Source organism: Phymastichus coffea, unplaced genomic scaffold (assembly GCF_024137745.1).
Source record: "Phymastichus coffea isolate CEN01 unplaced genomic scaffold, Cenicafe_Pcof_1.1 PCOF00016, whole genome shotgun sequence".
NCBI lineage: Eukaryota > Metazoa > Arthropoda > Insecta > Hymenoptera > Eulophidae > Phymastichus > Phymastichus coffea.
The window spans coordinates 4,713,616-4,735,271 of NW_026706827.1; the positions used below are offsets into that span (position 1 = coordinate 4,713,616).

Genomic DNA, 21,656 nt, shown 5'->3' on the forward strand with positions numbered 1-21,656 from the left:
TCGCCTGACGGCGGCACGAGAGGCCGACTGTTGAGGATGGCTTCAACAGCGACGAGAAGCGTAGCGAACTCTTCGTAAGTAAGTCGTCGAGGTGAAGCAACTCGCTGAAGGTGCCGCTTCATCGACTTTACCCCCGCTTCCCAGAGCCCGCCGAAGTAAGGGGCCGATGGAGTAATGAATCGCCAGCTAATTCCTTCCTTGGCGAGCGATTCTTCAACGACTCCCCAGTCAATCTTGGTTTCTCTAAGGAGCCTGCGGAGCTCAAGGGCGGCACCGCGAAAGTTGGTGTCGTTATCGCTCCAGATTTCAGCTGGCCGGCCTCTCCGACCGACGAACCGCTGCAAGGCGCCAAGGAAACTGGCGGTGGTGAGGTCCCCAACGAGCTCGAGGTGGACGGCCTTGGTACAAACGCAGACAAAGAGCGCGACGTAGCCTTTCACAGTGGGGGCGCCTCGCCCCTTGTTACACAGATGGAAAGGCCCGGCGTAGTCGACATCGCAAGTCGAGAACGGCCGGGAGGGCGTCACACACACACTCGGGCCGGCGGAAAAGAGGCCATGCGCGGGGCTAAGGTCTTCGCCGAAAGTCGGGCGCAAACAGTGCAGTTGCGGAGGTACCGCTTGACTCGTACCTTGGCCCCGGTAATCCAAGCCTTCTGCAGTGCTCGAGCATAGGTTGCCCTGAAGCCGCCGTGAATACAACGCTCATGGGCCCATTGTAATACCAACTGAGCGAGGTGTGATGATCCGGGAAGAAGGATGGGGTGCCGCTCGTCGTAGGGTAAAGCGAGCGGTCGAGTCGGCCCCCGACTCGGATTACCCCGTCGTCGTCGAGGAAGGGCTTAAGAGATTTCGTCCGACTGCAGCCCTTTAGCGGATAGCCCTGGCTCAGCTGAGCGAACTCCTCAGCGAAGAAGTGACGTTGCACAATCCTGGAGGAAGCGATGAAGGCCTGGCGGAACTCGGACACTGTAATAGGAGACAGTGGCGATGCAGTGTCTCTCCGTCTTAGAAGACGAATGGCGCGTGCGGTAGCTCGTAATAAGGAATCGAGCGTCGAAAACTGATCGATGTGACTCTTCTCCGGATGCAGTGGCTCGTCCTCAATCTGCACCGCAGCGCAAGAAACGTTGTTGCCATGCCGGCATGCCAGATGGTCAGTGTCGTTGACCTCGAGAGGCCATTCGTTTGCTGATTGCACCAGCCAGACTGGGTCGTGCCACCAGAGTGGGTGCAGTGCAAGTTTGGTGGAGTCGGTGCCGCGGGATGCGACGTCGGCTGGGTTGCAGCTCGTGGGGACGTGGTGCAGAGTGACGCCAGTGGAGATCTCTTGCACATGGGCCACATAACTGTCGATAATGTCATGCCCCACGGGTTCGTCTGAACGGAGCCAGTCAACCTGTGAATCACTCCAAAGATGGCAGCCCATAGGCGGGATCGACAGTGCGCTGGCGGCGTCCTTTAGCAGCATCGCAGCGATCAGGGTGGCGCGAAGCTCGAGCCTCGGGATGGTCATCCGCGCTCGTCTCTGGGTGGTCGGGAGCAGGCTCTTAACTGGGGCTAACTTTGACTTCGCGCAGAGAATGGTGCTGGTGATTTTGCCGTTGCTGTCGGTAGCTCTGACATAAATGACAGCGGCAATGGCTTGTCGACTAGCGTCTGCGAAGGCATGTAACTGCATTTCCTGTCCCGGGGTACTGCCAAGCTAGCGGTCTATCGAAAGATCTGCAGCCTCTCGAATGCTGGTGCGAAATGCCAGCCATCGGTCGAGCCAACTGGCCGGGAGTCTCTCGTCCCACTCGTACTTCGCTCTCCAGAGGTCTTGGATTATAATTTTAGCTACTAGAGTCAGCGGCGTCAGCCAACCTGCGGGGTCAAAGATAGCAGCGAGCTCTGCCAACGCGGTCCTCTTCGTCAGACTTGAAGGTGGATCGACGATCCCAGGGCGAAACTTAAAGTGATCCGTCACTGGGTCCCAGATGATTCCTAACTCGCACACTAGCCCGTCGGTGGAGAGCCGAACCCAGTCTGGCCGCAGACGGTCTTCGGCGGGGATGTCTTCAAGAAGACCGGGCTCATTAGCCACCCACTTGCGTAGATGGAAGCCGCCCGCCCTGAGCAGACCAACAAGCTGATCTCGGAGGCTCTTTGCTGTCTCTAGGTTGGGACGGCCACTAAGGAAATCATCCATATAGAGATCCTTTTGAAGCAGCTCTCGGGCCAGTGGAATCCGATGTCCTTCGTCCTCACCGAGTTGCTGCATGGTACGCAATGCGAGATAAGGGGCGCAAGCCGTGCCGTAGGTGACAGTTCGGAGAGCAAAGTGTCGAGATGGCAGGTCGCACAAAGGACTCCAGACGATGCGCTGCAGATGGACGTCTCTCTCGTCCATCAAGATCTGCCGGAACATCTTCTGGACATCGGCACAGAAGACATAACGGTGTCTCCGCCAGCGGGCGATGATCGTCGCGATATGACCTTGTAGCTTCGGACCCGAATGGAGTGAGTCATTGAGACTGAGACTCGTCGATGTGTCGCGGGAGGCGTTAAACACCACTCGCAGTTTGTTTCCTCCGTCGCTGCTCTGCCAGATGTCGTGGTGAGGAATGTAAAAAACCGTCCCCGAGTCCTCACGAACTTCCTCAGCGGTCAGTAGTCTCATATGACGCAGCTGCTCGTACTGCTCCATAAACTAGCAGTAACTGTCTCGCAGAGCATGGTCGGAGCGCTTTCGTCGCTGCATGGAGGTGAGGACGGAGCGCGCATGGGGTAAACTGGTCCCGAGGAGGGCCTTCTTCTCTGGCTTCAGAGGCAGTCGAACGATGTATCGACCATCGGGCGTCCGTCGGACTCCTCGAGCCTCGCACTCTCGATCGGCAGCCGAGATCCGTCGTACCGACGGAACGTCTTCGAGCGCCCAGAACCGCTGCACCAGTGAGAGAAGCTTCTCATGACTGCCTTCGTCGCACACCTGGACCGCAGTGGCGAGGGCCCTGGTGTGGGAGTGGCCGATCGACGACTCAAAGATCGCAGTGGAACCCATCAAGGTCCAGCCAAACGCCGTGTTCTGAGCCAACAGGGAACCGACTCTCCGGGTGCCGGCTCGAATGACACGATGGTAGAGATCTGCTCCTATGACAATGTCGATCCGCCCAGGCTGATTGAAGGTAGGATCAGCCAGCAATAACTTGCGACGGATATTGGACACTTCAAAGCCGGGGACTCCCGATGGTGTGACGATGCCGATCGACCGAAGAACGACGGCGTCGGCCCAGATGGGCAACCGTCGCCCGACGTCTGCAATGTAGATCACCGCTTAATATTAAGCGGAGTCCATTGCGGGTCCAGTCACGCCGGTCACTCCCACGTTAGTACGACGTAGTCAGCAGCCTATTTTGCGGGCGAAGTCGAGGCTGATGATGGTCGCCTCTGAGCACGGGTCGAGCAGCGCCCGCGCTGCAATCTTGCGGTCACCGCCATTGCTTAGAGCGACAATGGCCGTGGGAAGCACGGCTAGTCACGCCGTCCCGTCCTCTCCAGCTGGCTTTGCGCTAGTCGCGGCCGCCTGGAGCGTCGCCGGATGACCATCGTGAGATGTAGTCGGTTGTGATTCCTCATCCGTCTGACGTCGGACTCTTCCAGCGCCCTCGTGGATCAAGGTATGGTGGGCACCAGCGCAGCTCCGACAAGTGTTGTTGGAGGGGCAGTTTCTGGCAGTGTGACTACTCCTAAGGCAGTTGTAGCAGAGGCCTCTTGCAGCTACCAGCTTCCGTCGCTCTTCGGGCCCTAGCCCTCGGAAGGTTAGGCAGTGTTTGACATAGTGGGTCTCCTTGCAAGCTGGGCAGCCCCCCCTTGCGCGAACCGTCCCAGTGGCATGTGCTCGGATTGTCTTCGGGGCGATGGGCTGGGCAGTCTTCCGTCGACCGCTTAAGTAGTCGTTGGAGGAGGATGTAGCCACCTGACCGAGAGCGCGTAACGTGCATTATCGCCACTGCAAAAACTCGGCGAATTGGCTGAAGGAAGCTTTGCTGGTCATCGATGAAGCGTCGGATGACATGCTGGGCTCAGGCTCTTCCTCTCAAGCTCTCTTTGTGACCGGATCCAGGGCACGCACACCCATGAAGACAAACGAGGCGTCCCACGTTTGGATGGGTTGGTTCAGTCGTTCGAGTTGGGTGCGGCACCTATTCAGCTCATCCATGAGCGACTGTAGGCCTTCTGGTGTTTCCTCCATGAGAGGCCTCAGATTCACAAGAGCGGCAAGGTGGTCTCTTACTTGCAACTTCGGCTGGTCGTAACGTCTGCAGAGTGCATCCCACGCCTGTTTATAATTGCTCGCGATGGAGCGGAAGCTGCGCAGCGCCTCCTCCGCTGGCCCCTTGACGTTCGTTTTGAGGTAGTTGATCTTCGTCGCATCTCCTAGCGTAGCGTTGTCATGAACCAGGTCCACGAAAAGATCCCGAAAGGCCTCCCAGTCTTCGGGCTTTCTGCTGAAAGTAGGCAGCTCCAAGCGAGGTAACTTCGAGAGGGGAAAGTCCGTGCCATGGTCTGCCGCAGTCAAAGATACGTTGGAGGTTGACGCACGGTCCTCTGAAACCGCACAGCGGGCTCGATGATCCAGCAACATGCCACGGCTCTCCACGTAAAGCTCCTCCGCCAGTACGAAGGTGTCGCTCGACCGATAATCAACGGCCGACTCATCGCCAAGGGTGAGGAGCTGGCCATGATTGTGATGAAGGTCTCGCCAGTTCTTCCAGTAGCTCAAGCCTTGAGTTGATGGACCCGAGCGTCCAGTTCGTCGTAGGCGTGCTTGCGACCCTTTCAGCAATCCTCTGGATGGCCCTTTTCAACTCCAGTTGAATGTCAACAAGCTCCATCTACCGATAATGCGGATGAAATTTAGTGTGGGTGCCGTGATCGGGCAAATTCGCGCGGGCAGCCAGCTGACACCTGAGGCCGACCTCTCGGCGCACGAGGCCAGAGCGCTAAGCCGAGCGAATTCGACCCTAAGTTCGGGTCGGTTAAGCGCAGTCGACAAAGGAAGCCTGGTTCGACAGTCCGACGGCTTGTCGTACACTTAACGACCTTCCTACATGATAGCTCAGCTGATCTCAGCGCTTCACCGTTGCGCCGCATGGCTCGCTCTGTCGTACCGATCGTTGCTGTAGGAGGTTCAGCGAGCCAGTGAAAGCGAGCAGCCTTGCTAATTTCAGCGCCGCTCCATCGGATCGGAAGCGGCCTATGAGAAAAGAGACCCATAAGGCCTCATCGTCGTGTCGGCTGGAGTGTAATAAATAGTTGCGGGGAGGAGGGTCCTCCGGTCTGCACTCTGCCATCCACGGAGATGTTGATCATCTTCAGGATGGCTCGTTTTGCTCCACTGACTCGCTTTCTCCAGACAGGTCCTGGTGCGAAGCGACTTGCTGAGCATCCGAGTAATCGTCTGCAGCAGCCGCGTGCTGCGACGTTCGCTGATCGTAATGATGCCGTCATCAGCGACGGCCGCCCGCCGCGACGCCCGCCATTTACAATGAAACTCGGCTCTCGCGCATTCCAGCGATCGTTCGAGACCGCCGTTTGGCTTCACATCCGTCGTCGGTGTGCGATGCTATCGCCATTGGCGGCCGCCCGCCGTCACGTCAGTGCATTGACTTCGTCGTTGACAGCCACCTGTCGCAACGCCCACCGTTCGAGCAAAAGCGCTTTCGCGTCAGCGGTCAACCACCGCCACGGGCGCCACGTGGCAGTCCTTGTGCTCATGCACAGCAATCTTTCACTGCGGTGGCTCGTCTAAGTCAGCGGCCGTCGGCCGACGATGACTACCAGAGCCACGCTAGCTTCCACGGCTGGCTCAGTCCTGTTAGGAGTTAAAGAGCCATGCTCGCGTTGCACATAACTCGTCCGCCATTGTTCGCACGATACTTTCAACTCACCTTTGATTCGTTTTCTTTCCGTCAGCGGATCCGGCTCGGAGGACCAAATGGTATGAGAAGGCAAGAGAATGATGCTCAGGGGTTAGCTGGAATCTACTAATTTATTTAATTGAAGTCTACAGTTGTTGGTACGAAAACTATTGGAGTGAACAATGGCAGCGTGCGATCAGGATCAGTCGAGAAAGCTGAATGGCGAAGAAGAGAGAGCTAGCCGAGAGGGGGCGCGCACAGCAGGAGAACGATGAGATGCCCCTACTCCGAGTCACATTCGATAACTCGCCCTCAGCGGTCATTACACCAAACAGCATTAAAACTTATAATACAAAAGCAAGTGTAACTTCAAAAGAGAATGCTGCTGAAGTTCTTGCCAGATCCATCAAATAGTTCCGTTTTTATCGTCAATCAAAGTGTACAACTTTTGTTTCTTGTTAATAATGGAAAAAAGTGAGTTTCGAGTGGTGATAAAATATTTCTATTTAAAAGACCTTACACCGAAAGAAATCAAAGATAACTCAGATGCAGTTCATGGTGTATCTGTCCCTGTGTTTGCAACTGTTTACAATTGGGTAAATGAATTTAAACATGACCGTACATCGACTGCAGATGGACATCTTTCAAGCCATCCTGTAGACTTGAGCACTCCTGAAATGATCAATAATATCCAAGACGTGGTATTGAATGACCGAAGAATAAAATTACGTGAAATACGAGGGTCGTTTAAAAAGTCCGTGCAAAGTCAGAGAGATGGCGCTACTAGTACGTATCAAGGTTATTTTCAATTAGTGGCATATCTTGGAAGAGCACACACCAAGTTTCAGCCAGATCGGCCAATTACTTTGCGTTTTAATTCGTTTCAATCAAAGAAATCGAGTGGTTGTAAAAAAATGGACGAAAAAGAATTTCGTGTATTGATTAAACATTACTTTTTCAAAGGCAAAACGCCTCAGGAGATTAAACAGAAGCTTGATAAACATTATGGTGTTGTGCACCTTCGATTAGAATGGTTTATAAGGGGTTTCAAAATTTTCGGAGTGGCCATATGAGCACAAAAGACGCTGAACATTTTGGACGCCCTGTTGAGGTTACTACTTCAGAAATCATTAATAAAATCCATGATATGGTGATGGCTGATAGAAGAGAGAAGGTGCGTGAGATTGCTAGTACTGTAAGCATCTCGAGCGAACGGGTACATAATATTTTGCACCAACATTTAGACATGAAAAAGCTATCCGCTAGATGGGTACCGCGATTACTCACGATTGACCAAAAACGAGATCGTGTTGCAAGAATGGTTTGCAGCTGTTCCAGCAAAATCCGCAAGACTTTAAGCGTCGTTTCATCACTATAGATGAAACATGGATACATCACTACACTCCTAAGACCAAAGAATAGTCTAAACAATGGGTTACCAAGGGGGAATCTGCTCCGAAAAAGGCGAAGATAATTCCTTCGGCCGGGAAGGTTATGGCGACTGTCTTTGGGGATTCGCTAGGAATAATCTTCATCGACTATCTGGAAAAGGGTAAAACCATTACAGGCGAATATTATTCATCGTTATTGGATCGTTTGAAAACCGAGTTGCCAGAGAAACGTCCACGATTGACCCACAAAAAAGTCCTCTCCCACCACGACAATGCGCCAGCTCACGCCTCAGCAGTTATGGCCGCAAAACTGATGGAGATAGGGTTCCAACTCGTTTTACATCCCCCCTATTCTCCAGACTTGGCTCCGTCGGACTACTATTTGTTCCCTAATATGAAAAAATGGCTGGCGGGGAAAAAATTTTATTCAAACGAGGAGATGATTGCAGAATTGAATGCCTATTTTACAGACTTGGACAAATCCTATTATTTGGAAGGGATTAACAAACTAGAGCAGCGTTGGATGAAGTGTATAAGCCTAAAAGGAGACTATGTTGAAAAATAAAAAAGATTTATTAAAAAAAATCAAGCAGTTTTTATTTTTGCACGGACTTTTCAAACGACCCTCGTAGTTAAGGCCACCGGGGTTTCAAAAGGTAAAGTTATTTCGATTTTGTATGAAAAATTGAACATGAGAAAAATTTCAGTAATATGGTTTGTTGTCATGTCAGTCGAGAACAGAGGCAGTCGAGTGGTGGCCGCTGAGGCCCTCTTGGCACATATCCACTATAATTCGTACGACTTTCGGCTTTGATTCATTACTGTAGACAAAACGTGAATACACCACTATACTTCTGAGATGAAGGAATAGTTAAAACAGTAGATTGTGAAAGGTCAACCAGCTCCAAAGAAGGCGAAGACAGTGAAATCGGTCGGCAAGGTTATGGCCACTGTTTTTTGGGATGCACATAGAATTATCTTCGTCGACTAGTTAGAAAAAAGACAAACAATCACCGGAGAGTCTTATGCGTCGTTGTTGGACCGGATGAGCGCGAAAATAAAGGAAAAATGTCTTCATTTGAACAAAAAAAATTCTGTTTCATCAAGTCAATGCACGAGTGCACACTTCCTTAGTTTCGTTGGCTAAAGTTTAGGAATTGAAGTTCGAATTAGTAGACCATCCACCGTACGGCTTTTAGTGACTTTTTTTTCCCAAACCTAAAAAAGTGGCTTGCCGGAAAACGATTCATCTCGAACGAGAAGGTCATAGCACAAACAAATGGCTATTTTGAGGAACTTATTTGTTTTTTATTATTTAACAAAATTATTTTTTTCTGATGGCTTAAAAAAACTTAAAGGACACATGGAAAAATATATCGAGCTAAAAGAAGATTATGTTAAAAAATTTTTAAAAATCTACCTAAGAAAAATTGTTTTTCTATCTGTTTCTAAGGATTTATTAACCTACCCTCGTATTATCAGAACCAGGTACTTTTATATTCTTTATATTTTTAATAATCAATATATATTTTTTAATATATATTCCTTCCTTTATTTTTACTGCTGCAATTGGTGTGCAGCGAGATAGTTGCTCGTCATCCGGACGTATGCCTTTGCCATCTAACTGGTATCCTAAATACGTTACCTCTCTACAGAAGAAATCGAACTTTTCTAAATTAATCTTTAAGCCTATATCCACCAAACACGTTACTACCCTTTTCATATCATGTTCTCAAATTTCGAACTAACTGCCAATAGGTCGTCTAAGTACCAGAAAACATGCAGCTCATACTCTGGCCCGAACAGTGCGTCCATAAAGCACATGAATGTGGCCGAAGCGTTTACCAAGCCAAATTCCATCCGTTTAAATTCTTAAAGACCTAAGCCCGGAACAGCAAACGCCATATACTTTTTTCTTCCCTCTGATAGGAGAATTTGCTAAAACGCGGCTCATAAATCTATTTTTGACAGGTAGACTGTACCACGAAGCCTATCTAGAATAGCGTCTATTCTCAGCATTGGATATGCATTTACCTTCGTTACCTTCTTTTTACCGGTCCAAAATTTAAACAAAATGTACAGCCGCCGTCTGATTTACAGACTATAACCGGTGCCTTACACAATTGGCTATTCGATGGTCTTATTATCCTTTTCTTCCAAAGGCGTATTGTTTCCTGTTGCGTAAACGCTAAAATCGGAAGCGACATGCGAATCATCAGAGTTTTAATCGGACGCGCATTGCCTACATTAATGTTATGCTCGATAACTCGTTTAACCGCTGACGATTCCCCAGGAGTTTGTTCGTAATTGCTCAAACCGGCGCATTCGGCGAACACATCTACCACTTCATTACCCTTTTCCGTTAATCGATACCAGTCTCCTTGGTTGTCTGAGCACCAAGCGCGATGCTCATGTTAATATCCCACTTGTTTCAGAAATCCGCGCCTAAAATAAATTAAATAATAGCCGTGTCTCATCGTAGACACGGCTGTCACGATCATCCAGTCTGCTTTTTCTCCAACAATATTCAACTTTAGGTCACCTAATGTTTGCAGTTTCTCGCCTGAGATATCTTGCACGAATATTGTCGACGGCTTTACACGGTCTTTAAAGCGCGAATCTAAACGCGACTCTGCTACCGATATCTGTGCATCTAAATCAAGAAGCGCTGTATAGATTTGTCCAGCTTTAGATAACAAATCTGTTTTCAACTTATGAGATTAACGTTTTATCTGATTTCTTTTTGGAGGGCCTAGCTAACCCAAAGCATAGTTCAGGCTCTCTCTTCACCAAAACGGACGGTGCGTTGGTACCGACGACCGTACGACTTCCCAACAAATGACTTTCATCCTCAATCAAATCCCTATCAACATCTTCGCGGCCTGAGGCAAGGCCTGCTCTGACGGGAGCGTAGCGTCTTGCCAGTTTTGTCGCACATCAAACTAACAAACTCGGTAGGTCCGTCTTTGTTTTCTCCGGTGACAGCCTTTACTGAAAGCTATCCCGCTGTAGGTGAAACACTTGGACCTGCTTCCCAAAAACTCACTTTTGGACGTGGCATGTTTTGCATCAGGCTTTTCCTTTACAGATTACGTCGCGTACCGTCTTCAGCGGGCAAACCTACCGCTACACGCGAGTCATCAAACCTAGCCACTTGTCGCGCGCCGTTTTGTTCTGACCTTTCGCGTATTGTCGCGTTTCGGTGTTCACGATTTGTCTTGGAGTTATTCTGTTTCGTGGAGCCATCATCTAACTGTTCGGTTGTATCTTCGGTCGTACTGTGGAAATTTTCGCAATTAAAACCTAACGTTCGAAGCTCATCAAACACCTGAGAAGTTATAATAAGTTATAATAATATCGTCGGTTCTGCCGTATCTATTTCTTTCTCATAGTGTTTTACATGCGAGTCCCGTAAAATATGACGTATAACTCTATCCTTGTACGCTAACAAAATTCTCGCTTTATTCGGTTCTGTAAAAAAAAAAAATATTTGACACAGGCCGCGCAAACTTCTAAACATCGAGTTTCAATAACAAGCACGAAATTCGACTCCTCAACTGATACCGAACGCGAGCGGTGTTTTTTTTCCTAAGCTCTGAGCCTGTGAAAGGTCCCCTTGCTTAAGTGGGGATGTACAAGTAAAACAGTCTTTTTTCACATGGCTATATTTAAGAGAATTTATTATTCAACTTATTACAATTATATAGGTCTTAAATAACAAGTATTTGAGTGCTTAAAAATATTTTTATTTTATTTTTTTTAAACAAAAACGGTATTCTTAAAAAAAGCGATGAAAAGTTAGCGAGAATTCTAGCGGTCTTGAAATTGAATCTGAAATATCTTGGAAAAAAAACATATTAATAGTGATAAATAAATATATAAGGTTCTAAATGTATGTAACGGTCCTATCTATGAGCTCTTCTCTTATTTTCACTAGATTATCGCAACCCGCTAAACTTGTCAATCTACTTACATCAATTAGTATATTAAACGGCGTCAACTCATATATAATATGATTGCATTAGTGCTAGAGTCAAATTTCATGACCATATAAGGAGCATGACGTCACTCTATTTATAGATATAGATATAATAGTTTTTATTTTTCATGCATTTATTTAGATGCAATGATTTTTATTTATCGTTTTCTATAGTACTTTACCTCTAGGGGTTGCGGTTTCGATCTTGATTTCCACTATGGGTGCTTCGTATTATAATCACCTCCTGCTATAAAGTGATTTGAATAAAAAAAATCTGTCTAATTTTTCTTTGTTATTGTTTAGTTTGGAGGACAGAATGTTACTGCCTTTGTTGTCATTTATAATTACACTGGCTGCTTGCATGTATATTTCACTAGTGTCTGTATGTACGTAATGGTTTATATTTGTTTTATTAATGATTGTTGTGCCTCCGTGAGCTTTATCGAGAGGATGATTTGCATTGTGTGCCGTGTAGTTTGTAATTTATAGAAAGTTTTTGCTTATAAAGTATGTTTTTGATAATAGCATGATGTCGATATTTTGGTGAATTAGAAATGTTCTTAATTCGAGATATCTCTACATAAGACTATTTACATCTAAGATAGTAATTTTCAAATTTTTCATTGTCCCATTTTATTAACAAGTACGGATAATAAATTTAGCATTGTATCCATTCTTTGCATTAGCTGTTCCATCATATTTTTTAGTTTATTGTTTGTGTTTACTTCGTTGGTATGTCTACTTAGCTCTACTTGGACAGTTGTTTGTTTTGATATTTTTATCTCACTCTGATCGCTTTGTTTTCATGTTATCTGTGCATATGTTATGTTTGGTCTAACTCTATTAACATTGGCATTTAAATTTGAATTTAGATTTTGATAGACTTATACGCTGTTTTGATTTAATCTTTTTCTTGTAGTCTAGGAAATAGTTTTTGCTGTAATAGCTTACGAACTGGACATCCTTTATAATTTGCGGTATGATTTCTTTTGCAATTTACACATATTATATCTTTTATCTTTTATTTAATTGCACATTCTTTAGTTTGGTGTTATTCAGCATATTTCACATATACAGTACTTATATAACAATAGTTTTTTGTATACCTGTATTCTTGGCAGTTTTGACATTGGGAAATTTCTCTTTTAATGTTCAGTGGTTCAAATTTGATTATCATATTTAATAGTCGGTTTACTTTGTAAATTTTCTAGTTTTTATAATTATGTGAAATTTCAACTATAAAAAGTGGCAGTGGTAATTTTGTGATGCGATGCCTTATATTATGAATACTTATTATTGTATGTCTATGTTCTTCTATGGCTGCTTTAATTCATCTATATAAACTGGTAGGTATATGCTTCTTCATATAAATTCAAAACTTTTTTCTTATTTGTGGTGATAAGTGTAAAATTGCGTGTTTTTTTTCTTTCAATGCAGTAATAATTGGAAAATATTTTTCCGAGTTTGTTAACTGAATTTTAATTTGGTTTTGTCCTATCACTTTTAAAAGGTAATTTTCTTTGGCTATTGTATTCAATAGATTTTTTAACGGTTTAATATTCACTACATTGTAAACAAAGATCGGAGGGAATTTGCTTTTCCACTTATTTGTTTTATAGTTTGCTTCTTCATTATGATTTTCTTTATTTTCTTGTAGTATTTCGTAATTATTTCTTGTGTTACTTATCCAGTAGTCCGATAATTGGGTTTGTAATTTTTTGTTTTGAGTTTGATTTTCTAGGCTGTTTCTTTGTCTTTTGCTTCTTACGATTTTCTAGTTCTCGTTGTTTTTATTACGAGTGGTCTTATCATCTCCTGACTGTATGGCCATTTCAGCAGTTGTTTTCTTTTTTTTTGGAGTTTATTAAATTAAATTTTGAATTTAACTCTCACTTCACTGATGGGTTAATACTCTAACTTTTCGGATACAGCGTATTGTTGACACATCTACACACCTGAGTGATCAAACGCTGACTGGCCTCTAATAATATACAAAAATATCTAAACAATGCCACACTTTGGTTTAATAAATGGAGAATAAAAATCAATGAAACAAAATCAATTTAAGTAATTTATACCTTAAAAAAGAAACTTGACTTCCAGTACATATAAACAACCAATTAATATCTCAAGCAGACAAAGTCAAATACCTTGGAATGCCTTTGAATCGTCGCCTAATGTAGCGAGATCATATATGGACTAAGCGCAAACAGCTAAATCTATAACTCTGAAAATACAATTAGCTATTTGGCATAATATCTAAATTATATAAAATTGTCAATTATAAATAAACTATTAATGTACAAGAGCATACTTGAACCAGTATGGATATATGGTATTCAACTTTGGGGTAAAGCTATTAAATCAAACATTGATATCATTGAAAGATTCCAAAATAAAGCCTTAAAATCAATCATAAATGCACTATGGTTTGTTATAAACGAAATAATCGTTAAGGACGTAATTATACGGACGTTAAAGTAACAGAAATTGTTTGTAAAAGGTGTGTACCTTTTACAAATTTACGACTAACAGAACATTCTAATTGTTTAACGAAGAAATGAATTCACACAACGCCAAGTATATCGAAAGTTAAGAAATATAAATCACCATTTATATACGTATAATTTAGCACTGTAAAATGAAAGTAAATAACAATGTTAAAGTACCTTCATGTAACGTAGTTTTTGTAATCAGAAAATAGCGTTGTAGTAGGATATTTATTTATTGTCCACAAACAGATTTGAAATAAAATTGGAAATAAACAAAAAAAAAGGAAAAGATAGGTATGCCGATCGTGTAGAAATTATAAAAAATTTCCGAAGTTGTGATGATACATTTTTTAAATTTATATAAAATTTGCTTATGTTCCCGTAACTTTTATACTGTTCAGTTTTTGAAAAAAATTGTATACTGTACTCTACCTGGTTTACTGTATAAAATGGCAATCAAACCAAAATATGTGCCTACAATAGACCTAGAGTATGGGGTTTTCGAAATATAGTATCAGAAAGGATACTTAACAAAAAAAATATTTTGAGCTGGCACACTTACTTATCGATTGCTACGTAGAACATACGTTACATTTACATTGGAAAACTTGTATTCTGTACTTCTATAATATATTGGTAAATCGGTTATTAGGTAAATGAAGTGTGTATTTGTTTTTAAAGCGATAATTTTATGAAGTCAAAGTTTGGAGTATTTATATTTATTATGATTAACACCAGATAATACCTTCTATACGACGGATCACGATCGACAAAGGAAACTGGAGGTAAAGCGCCTCAAAATGAAAGAAACATGAAAACAAAAATAGTAAGAACCACAAAATTAAATTCAACAGCTTCAAAAGAAAAGTAAACTGCAAGGAATGCACGCATTACAGCAACTAAAAACAAACTAACGTCAAAACATACAGAATAGGATGCTTTACAGAATGACTCATGTCCCAATAGAAATAATTAGAGTCACACAGGTGATCACTTTAAGTTTTGATATTCACTGGATGTTTAAATCTCTCTATATATATATTTAATTTCAACTTAGAGGGAATGAGAAAGGAGCGTTACGACTCAAATGATAACTCACGTGTAAAATAATTGTGGCTTTAATGAACGGAGATAATTTAATTACAAATAAGTAGTACTTAGCCGGCATACAAACCCCAATCACAAGTGGGGAAAAACCCTTTAAATACTACTTTAACAAAGGGTACAAACGGAAAGCAACAAAATAAGGCAGTTAAGTGATTAAATACAATACAAAATTTACGAATGACTAAGAGTAATTTATAAGAGAGCTACTAACGAGCTATTAACGAGAACTTATCGGAGTACTCAGCGAGCCTGTACAATATTTGTACGCGTTGAATGGCCACTCAAATGAGGCTCGCTTACTCGTTGGCTTCCTTGATCGGATGATAAGGAGGAAGATGCTGTCCACACACACACACACGAATGCACCGCAGCCCCGACGTCTCGGGCACACGTGAACTGCGACAACACCTAGGTAGCCTATCTGATGGGCAGGCAAGTATTTTGGGCAACACCTTGGGAGATTTGATTGTCCTCCGCTGACGCAGTCAGCCCTCGTTGCACGATGCCACCGGGCTCGCGTCGCTACCGTGGTCTCCTTTTCTAGAGGATAGTGATTCTTAATTGCCCGTGAAACCGACTCGAATCCTCAAGGAGAAAACAATCAGGCCTACACACTCGGTCGCGTAGAGAGGACGAACAGCCTCAATATTCCAGAAGGAACTGAACTCGCAATCTTCGGATTTCATTTAAAAAGAAAAGCGCAAGACTCCTCATTTTCTTTTGATCCGTTATCCAGGACCAATCATACATTGGCGATCGATAAGGCGGTCAGACTAGGTCGGCTACCTGCCCGAGAGGCCAGCAGCCGACCCCTTTTTTTATATCCTTTTATTACTGCGTGTCGGTCCTAAATCAATTTGAGTTTTCCCCAAACGTGCTGAGGACAGACATCTGTTTTTAACAAGGAAAAACAGATGTGCCACAGTAGGCATGCACCACCCGAGAAGTATTATAAATTGTCGCGCGTTTCAGTTCGATCGCTTTTGCTAAGGCCCTTGCAGTCATAAGCAGACCATTAATGCGCCGAGACACATCTTCGCCACGTGTACACTCTTCTTTTTTTTCTCTTCATGCCGCTTCGCAAATAGCGCAAACGCTGGAATATTTATGAAAGTTATGAAATGACATAAAACTCGGGTAGTAATAATAATAATAATAACAGTAGAGTAAATGATCTTGATTACAGTTTTTAGAATTAAAATAATATTGTAAATAACATTCAGTGAGGTAATCATTTTATTATATTAAATAACTTATGTGAGTTGAACAAATTAACCCGCACTATAAAATGCACAAAAAATAGAAAAATAAAATTACGTAAAGAAAACAAAAAGTCAAAATTAAATATTGCAGATAAAAACAAAAAAATTAAATATTTACAAAATAAATACTATCAGTTGAGAAATAAAATAGATAAAACAGAAGATGATGGTATAATACATAACCTCAAAAAATTCGAAAGTAATGGAAAAAAAGCTATTAGGCAACGGTTACTATATTGTGAAGTTTGACAAAAACAATTAATGCAGCAATGTAGTGAATTGAAAATACAGAGACAAATCATTTTTTGGAAAAATAGTGTCAAGAAAATTATAAAAAAATATAAATATATGTGTGACGGGCGAATCGATCGTTGAGTTCGATCGCCCTGTTCGCCTCTCTCTCTCTTCCGCGTGCCTTCCCCTGAGCCGCTGCCACATCGGTCTTGGTTGATTAAAACCGAGTATCGACGCACGATGTGGCTTTGTTGCAGGTTTGATTCCTGATCAGCGGAGATGCCTGGCGTTGGAGGGATAGGGCAAGAGCGGAGAGCAGAGGAGGAGAGAGAGAAGTAGTGTCGCCGGCATGAGTCGCACATGTGTGCGTAGCCGGCGGCGCTCGGCCGTTTTGGGTGCCTGTGGGGAGGGGCGCGTAAGACGTCGCGGAAGGCGCGAGATCGGACGGTAGTAGGGTTTTGACCGGCAACTAATTACTAGTTAGTTGAGCCTCGCGACAAAAACCAGTGTGTGTGCAGTTGATTGCCATCGAGCGACCATCATCAAGGAGGAAGACCAGCTACATCCATCTAAATCCGCCTTTGAGGATGACATCGTTGGCCCAGTGGACGCGGACTTCCGCAGTAGCGCTCCCTCCCAAGGTCAGGTACCCTTTTTGTTTTTTGGTGCGCGCCTAGATTTCTCTCTCTACAAGCATCGTATCGGCCGGACGCGGATGAGTGGCTGTATGCGTGAATCCGCATCACCCTCGTGGAATTCGCGGGATAGTTGTAAGGTAACGGTCTGTTTCCTGTGCGTTAATTCGCACGGAATGGACTTAGCCCGGACTTAGCCGACGCACACGTCAACGCCATATGTATATTGTTATTTTAATAAAGTGTAAAATATCCGAACCGATAAGTTTATTTATACAACCTGTCTCTCTCGTAACTAGTCAAACCGCGATTATCGATATTACTGGACGACATAGCCCTCGTTAATTTTCCGCGACAAAGCGAGTGCGCCTTCCGAGCCTTTCCCCTTAAATAATTTGTGACGCAACGTTGTTCGGGCTTAAATTATTAACGTACGTGTTACATATGAGAGAAAACTCTAGGCTAAGTAGCGCGTATTTGCAACGGAAGCTTTTAAATAAAAATAACCTCGATCAAAAACGAAGCTTGAAAGTCGTATGAATTTAGCCACAAATCAAGTAAGAGTGTTTTTAGAAAGAGATGACAATACTTTGATGGCCGTGGGTTCTAAAGGTGTTATAACTTTGCATGGTGTTACCATGAGAAAAATATTTTTGTCTAATTAATATCGAATTTGTATACAAAATATTATTAATAATGACATGTAAGAATGTCATGACTAATTCTTTTTCGATTATTGCCTTTCTGGATTGTTAGTAAAAAAGTAACAGATCATGATATTCATCTGTGTGAAGAGCAGGCTAATTTTGATTTTCTCGTTAAAAAACTTACTTTGCTAAAATATTTACCTTCTAATAGTACTAAAACTGTGATGAAAATATTTGAATATAACATCGAAAGTAAAAATTACATGTATAAAGAGCATACTGAGTGTCAAAAGGCTTCCATAATCCCTGACAATAATAATAATTAGACATTTTACTACCAATGTGTTACACCGAAAGAAAATAGAAAGAGAAGAAAAGGAAAAACATTATACTTAATAATCACTTCGAAAAAAAATAGATTGCTCAGTAACAGAAATTATCAGTAAATTCAATTTGCCTGTAGCTGGCTTTTTAAAACATTTGTATGATACATATAACCAATATAAGGCAATGCAAGACATAAAATCTAACTTAGAATTGAATCATGTCAAGATATAATTATCAATTTTTCTCAGAACTACATTAGTAGGTACGACTTTGAATTTTAAAGGGTGCATTTTAGTGCCTCGAAATCACAGATAACTGCATTTAGGCATTTTCTGCTATAGAGACATTACGGATAATAAAGTAAAACACATTTCGTTTTTCACTGTGTCAGCGTGTTTAAGACACGATGCTCCGGTAATTTGAGCTCACATACAACCTATATTTTCGCTCATTATGAAAACTATTCCAAAAATACTCTTCATTTTCAAAGTGATGGACCTTCTATCCAGTATAAAAATAAAACAAATTTTTAACTTTTTTAACAACATTGTACGAAATTAGAACTTGAAAATGCTTTTCAGAATTTTACTACGTCGAGACATGGGAAAAGTAAGCCTATTCGTGCAGGAAGTACCGTTAAAACATTTCGCGATCGAGCTGTGCATGCTGGTTCAATTTCTTTCGACGATATAATTAACGTATAATGTAAATTATCAAAAATGCGCATTTTCTATATAACTGAATCAGCTATTTAACAAATAGGTACGATAGAAAAACTTTCAATTAAGTTAGCGCCTAAGTCTCGACAAGTTTTCAAATATTATGAACTAAAGACAAATGTGATTTATTATTCTTAAATTCTTTTTATTGCACTGATCCATTATGCATGGTAAATCCATTATGTAAATACTTTTCTTTAATTTCTTATGGCTCGTCTTTAACCCATGAACAGAAAAGGCGAGATAGTGAAAAATGTATCTATTAACCTGTTATCCGGGGAAATCCCTTTCTAATTACGCAACATATAACGGACGCGTCCTTTTCCACTAAGACGTGTATGAATGACGTATTACCATAGTAGTAGTAAAATATACGTCCCGCCCGTTCCAGGGCGCAATATAAATATCGAGGACGTAATTATATGTCCTACCCCTACCCGATATTATTTACTTTTGACGTATTTATACGTCCTGCTCGGTTAACAGGTTAATGATAATATTTAAAAGTTGAAACCTAAAGAAAGAAAGATACAAGAAAACAGTGATATAGAAGAAGGTATTGTGGCTGATATGAATGAATTAAATCCGACGAAATGAAAATTATGGAAGAGAACTGAACTTAAAGGGACAACTATTCCTTATCCTATCCAAAACTCGAAGCCAAAGAAAACAAATTTGAAAGACAAAAAGCCTTCAACTAAGAAAAAAGATAAACTGTCACAGAATGAAATATTAAAAAAGCCAAAATTAGTTACGTTTGATTTAATTAAGGCCGTAATTTTTACATGGTATTGTAATTATTTTCGAATTCATTATATTGTTGTATTGAGTTTATGGTAATGTTTAACCTACTAAATATTCATACAAATGTGACGAGAGCAGGCCGTTTGCCCGTCTCTCGTCCGCGTTTCTCCCTCCCCCACTCGGCTAAGCGTGGTGGCCAACGTTGGGCGCATTTAAGTATGCGCCTAACACTTGGTCTTTTGTTTCAGCGCCAAGGACGAGCCAGCGCAGTTGAGCGCAAGAAAAGTTGAAGAGCGCGGAGAGAGAGTGAGAGAAAGAGAGAGAGAGAAAGAGAGTATTAGGCCTATGCAGGGATTGGCAGGCGCGCAACGCGTGACCGATAAGCGACGCGTCGCGTGCCGCCTAACTAATAGGTCAAGGTAGGGAGAGGAGCGAGCGCCGCAGAGCGACTGCAAGAGGCGCGCAAGAATTAGTGCGTGAGAGAGTCGCAGCCGAGCCTTACGAGAGTGAGGGAGTCTAAGCCTAGTCTTGCTAGAGTCCGAGCCCAGCAGAGAGAGCAGTTTGGGATAGCCGGAAGGAAGGACGATTAACCCTACCGGCAACGGCTTTGCCAGCAACAACAGCCAGCCCACCTGCCAAGAGAGTCAACGCCACCGACGGAGACCTGGTCAGCGACAGCAGGTAGCGACGATCTGACCAGCGACGACGGCCGGTACGTCCTGCGGCAGCACATCGCCCAGGATTCTCGACGTTGCAAGGAACAAGAAAAAAAAAAGGTCAAGTCTTCCTTTTCTTCTTTCTCTCTACACTCTCTCTCTCTGTTGATGCGACGACCGGTGCGCGGTGAAAGAGATAGCCTGGCACTCACGTGCCGGCTATCTGAAGGTTCGCGCTAAGGTTAATTTGTAGTGATATAAGTTGCGACCGGTGAATTGTCCAGGCGCCCACGTGCCGGGCAATTTCCCGGTATTAGTCCGCGTAGTTTTAAGTAAGTTTGTAATAGGTTAAGTGTGCGATTTGGTATTAGTGAAATGCGAAATGTTCAGTTGCGATTATCTTAAGCAGTTTATTGTTCGACTTTTAGTTAGTTAGTCGGTAATTTAGATTATGTTATGCGCACGTTTGTTCAGTGTGAATGATTATTAATAATAATAGGTTGTAAGTGAGATTTGGTTCTTGTCTGTATATAATTTATTATCAACCTGCCCTCATTCTCCCCTCTCAATTGTCATGAGCGAAAGCGCCTCACTTACCCCGCAAAAGAATTGGTAACAAAGGATTAAGTTTTGTTACACAAATAACATAATTTTTTATAGTTACGGCATTATGGATTTTCATTATTAATTACATTTTAGCAAACCTTTCGAAATATTAACCTTGAAAAATAATACATACAGTGTGTTCCTGTGGATGTATGTACGTATAAATATACGAGGGGGGGTCAATAAGTCTTTACAAAATCCAAGAAATGGCGCTCGTCACGCTTAAATTATGATGTTTATGGCAAGCAATACTACTAACTATATATCGTACAAAGTTTCAGTTCGATTCATTAAGTCGTTTTTTGTAAGCGTTGGTTAAACAAAAAGCTAATGGTTTATTTGAAAAATAGAAAAAACAGAGTTTCGAGCGGTGATAAAACATTTTCATTTGAAAGGAATGCACCAAAAGAAATCATAATTGAGTTGAACGCCGTTCATGACAAGTCTGCCCCTGTGTTTAAGACTGTTTATAACTAGGTAAATGAATTTAAACGCGGCCGTATAACAACAAAAGATGAACCTTGTTCAGGATGCCCCGTAGAAGTGAGTACGCCCGAAATGGTCAACAAAATCCACGATATGGTGTTGAGTGATAGAAGATTAAAATTGCGAGAAGTAGTTGAAACCACAGGGGTATCAAAGGGTACAATCATTTTACTTTTGCATGAAAAATTGAGAATGAAAAAAATATCAGCAAGATGGGTGCCGCGTTTATTCACTCTTGAAAATAAACCAACTCGCGTGGTCACCTCTGAGGCTCTTTTGGCACGCATACGTCGTAATCCGGAAGACTTTTGGCGTCGACTCGTAACTGTAGACGAAACATGGGTACACCACTACACTCCTGAAACCAAAGAACAGTCCAAACAATGGATTACCGCAGTAAAACCAGCCCCAAAGAAGGCAAAGACAGTAAAGTCAGCTGGCAAGTTTATGGCCGCGGTTTTCTGGGATG

At 43.0% G+C, this 21,656-nt stretch overlaps 2 protein-coding genes across 2 annotated transcripts; both read right to left on the reverse strand.

Moving 5' to 3' along the window:
• Positions 1-567: 567 nt before the first annotated feature.
• LOC131675173 (uncharacterized) lies at positions 568-1,680 on the reverse strand. Its single transcript, XM_058954046.1, has one exon. It carries the CDS (start codon positions 1,678-1,680, stop codon positions 568-570), a length of 1,113 nt encoding a protein of 370 aa, XP_058810029.1.
• A 24-nt stretch (positions 1,681-1,704) lies between these two features.
• Positions 1,705-2,688, reverse strand: LOC131675174 (uncharacterized). Its single transcript, XM_058954047.1, has one exon. The coding sequence runs from the start codon at positions 2,686-2,688 to the stop codon at positions 1,705-1,707; it is 984 nt and encodes a 327-aa protein (XP_058810030.1).
• Between the last annotated feature and the right edge of the window lie 18,968 nt (positions 2,689-21,656).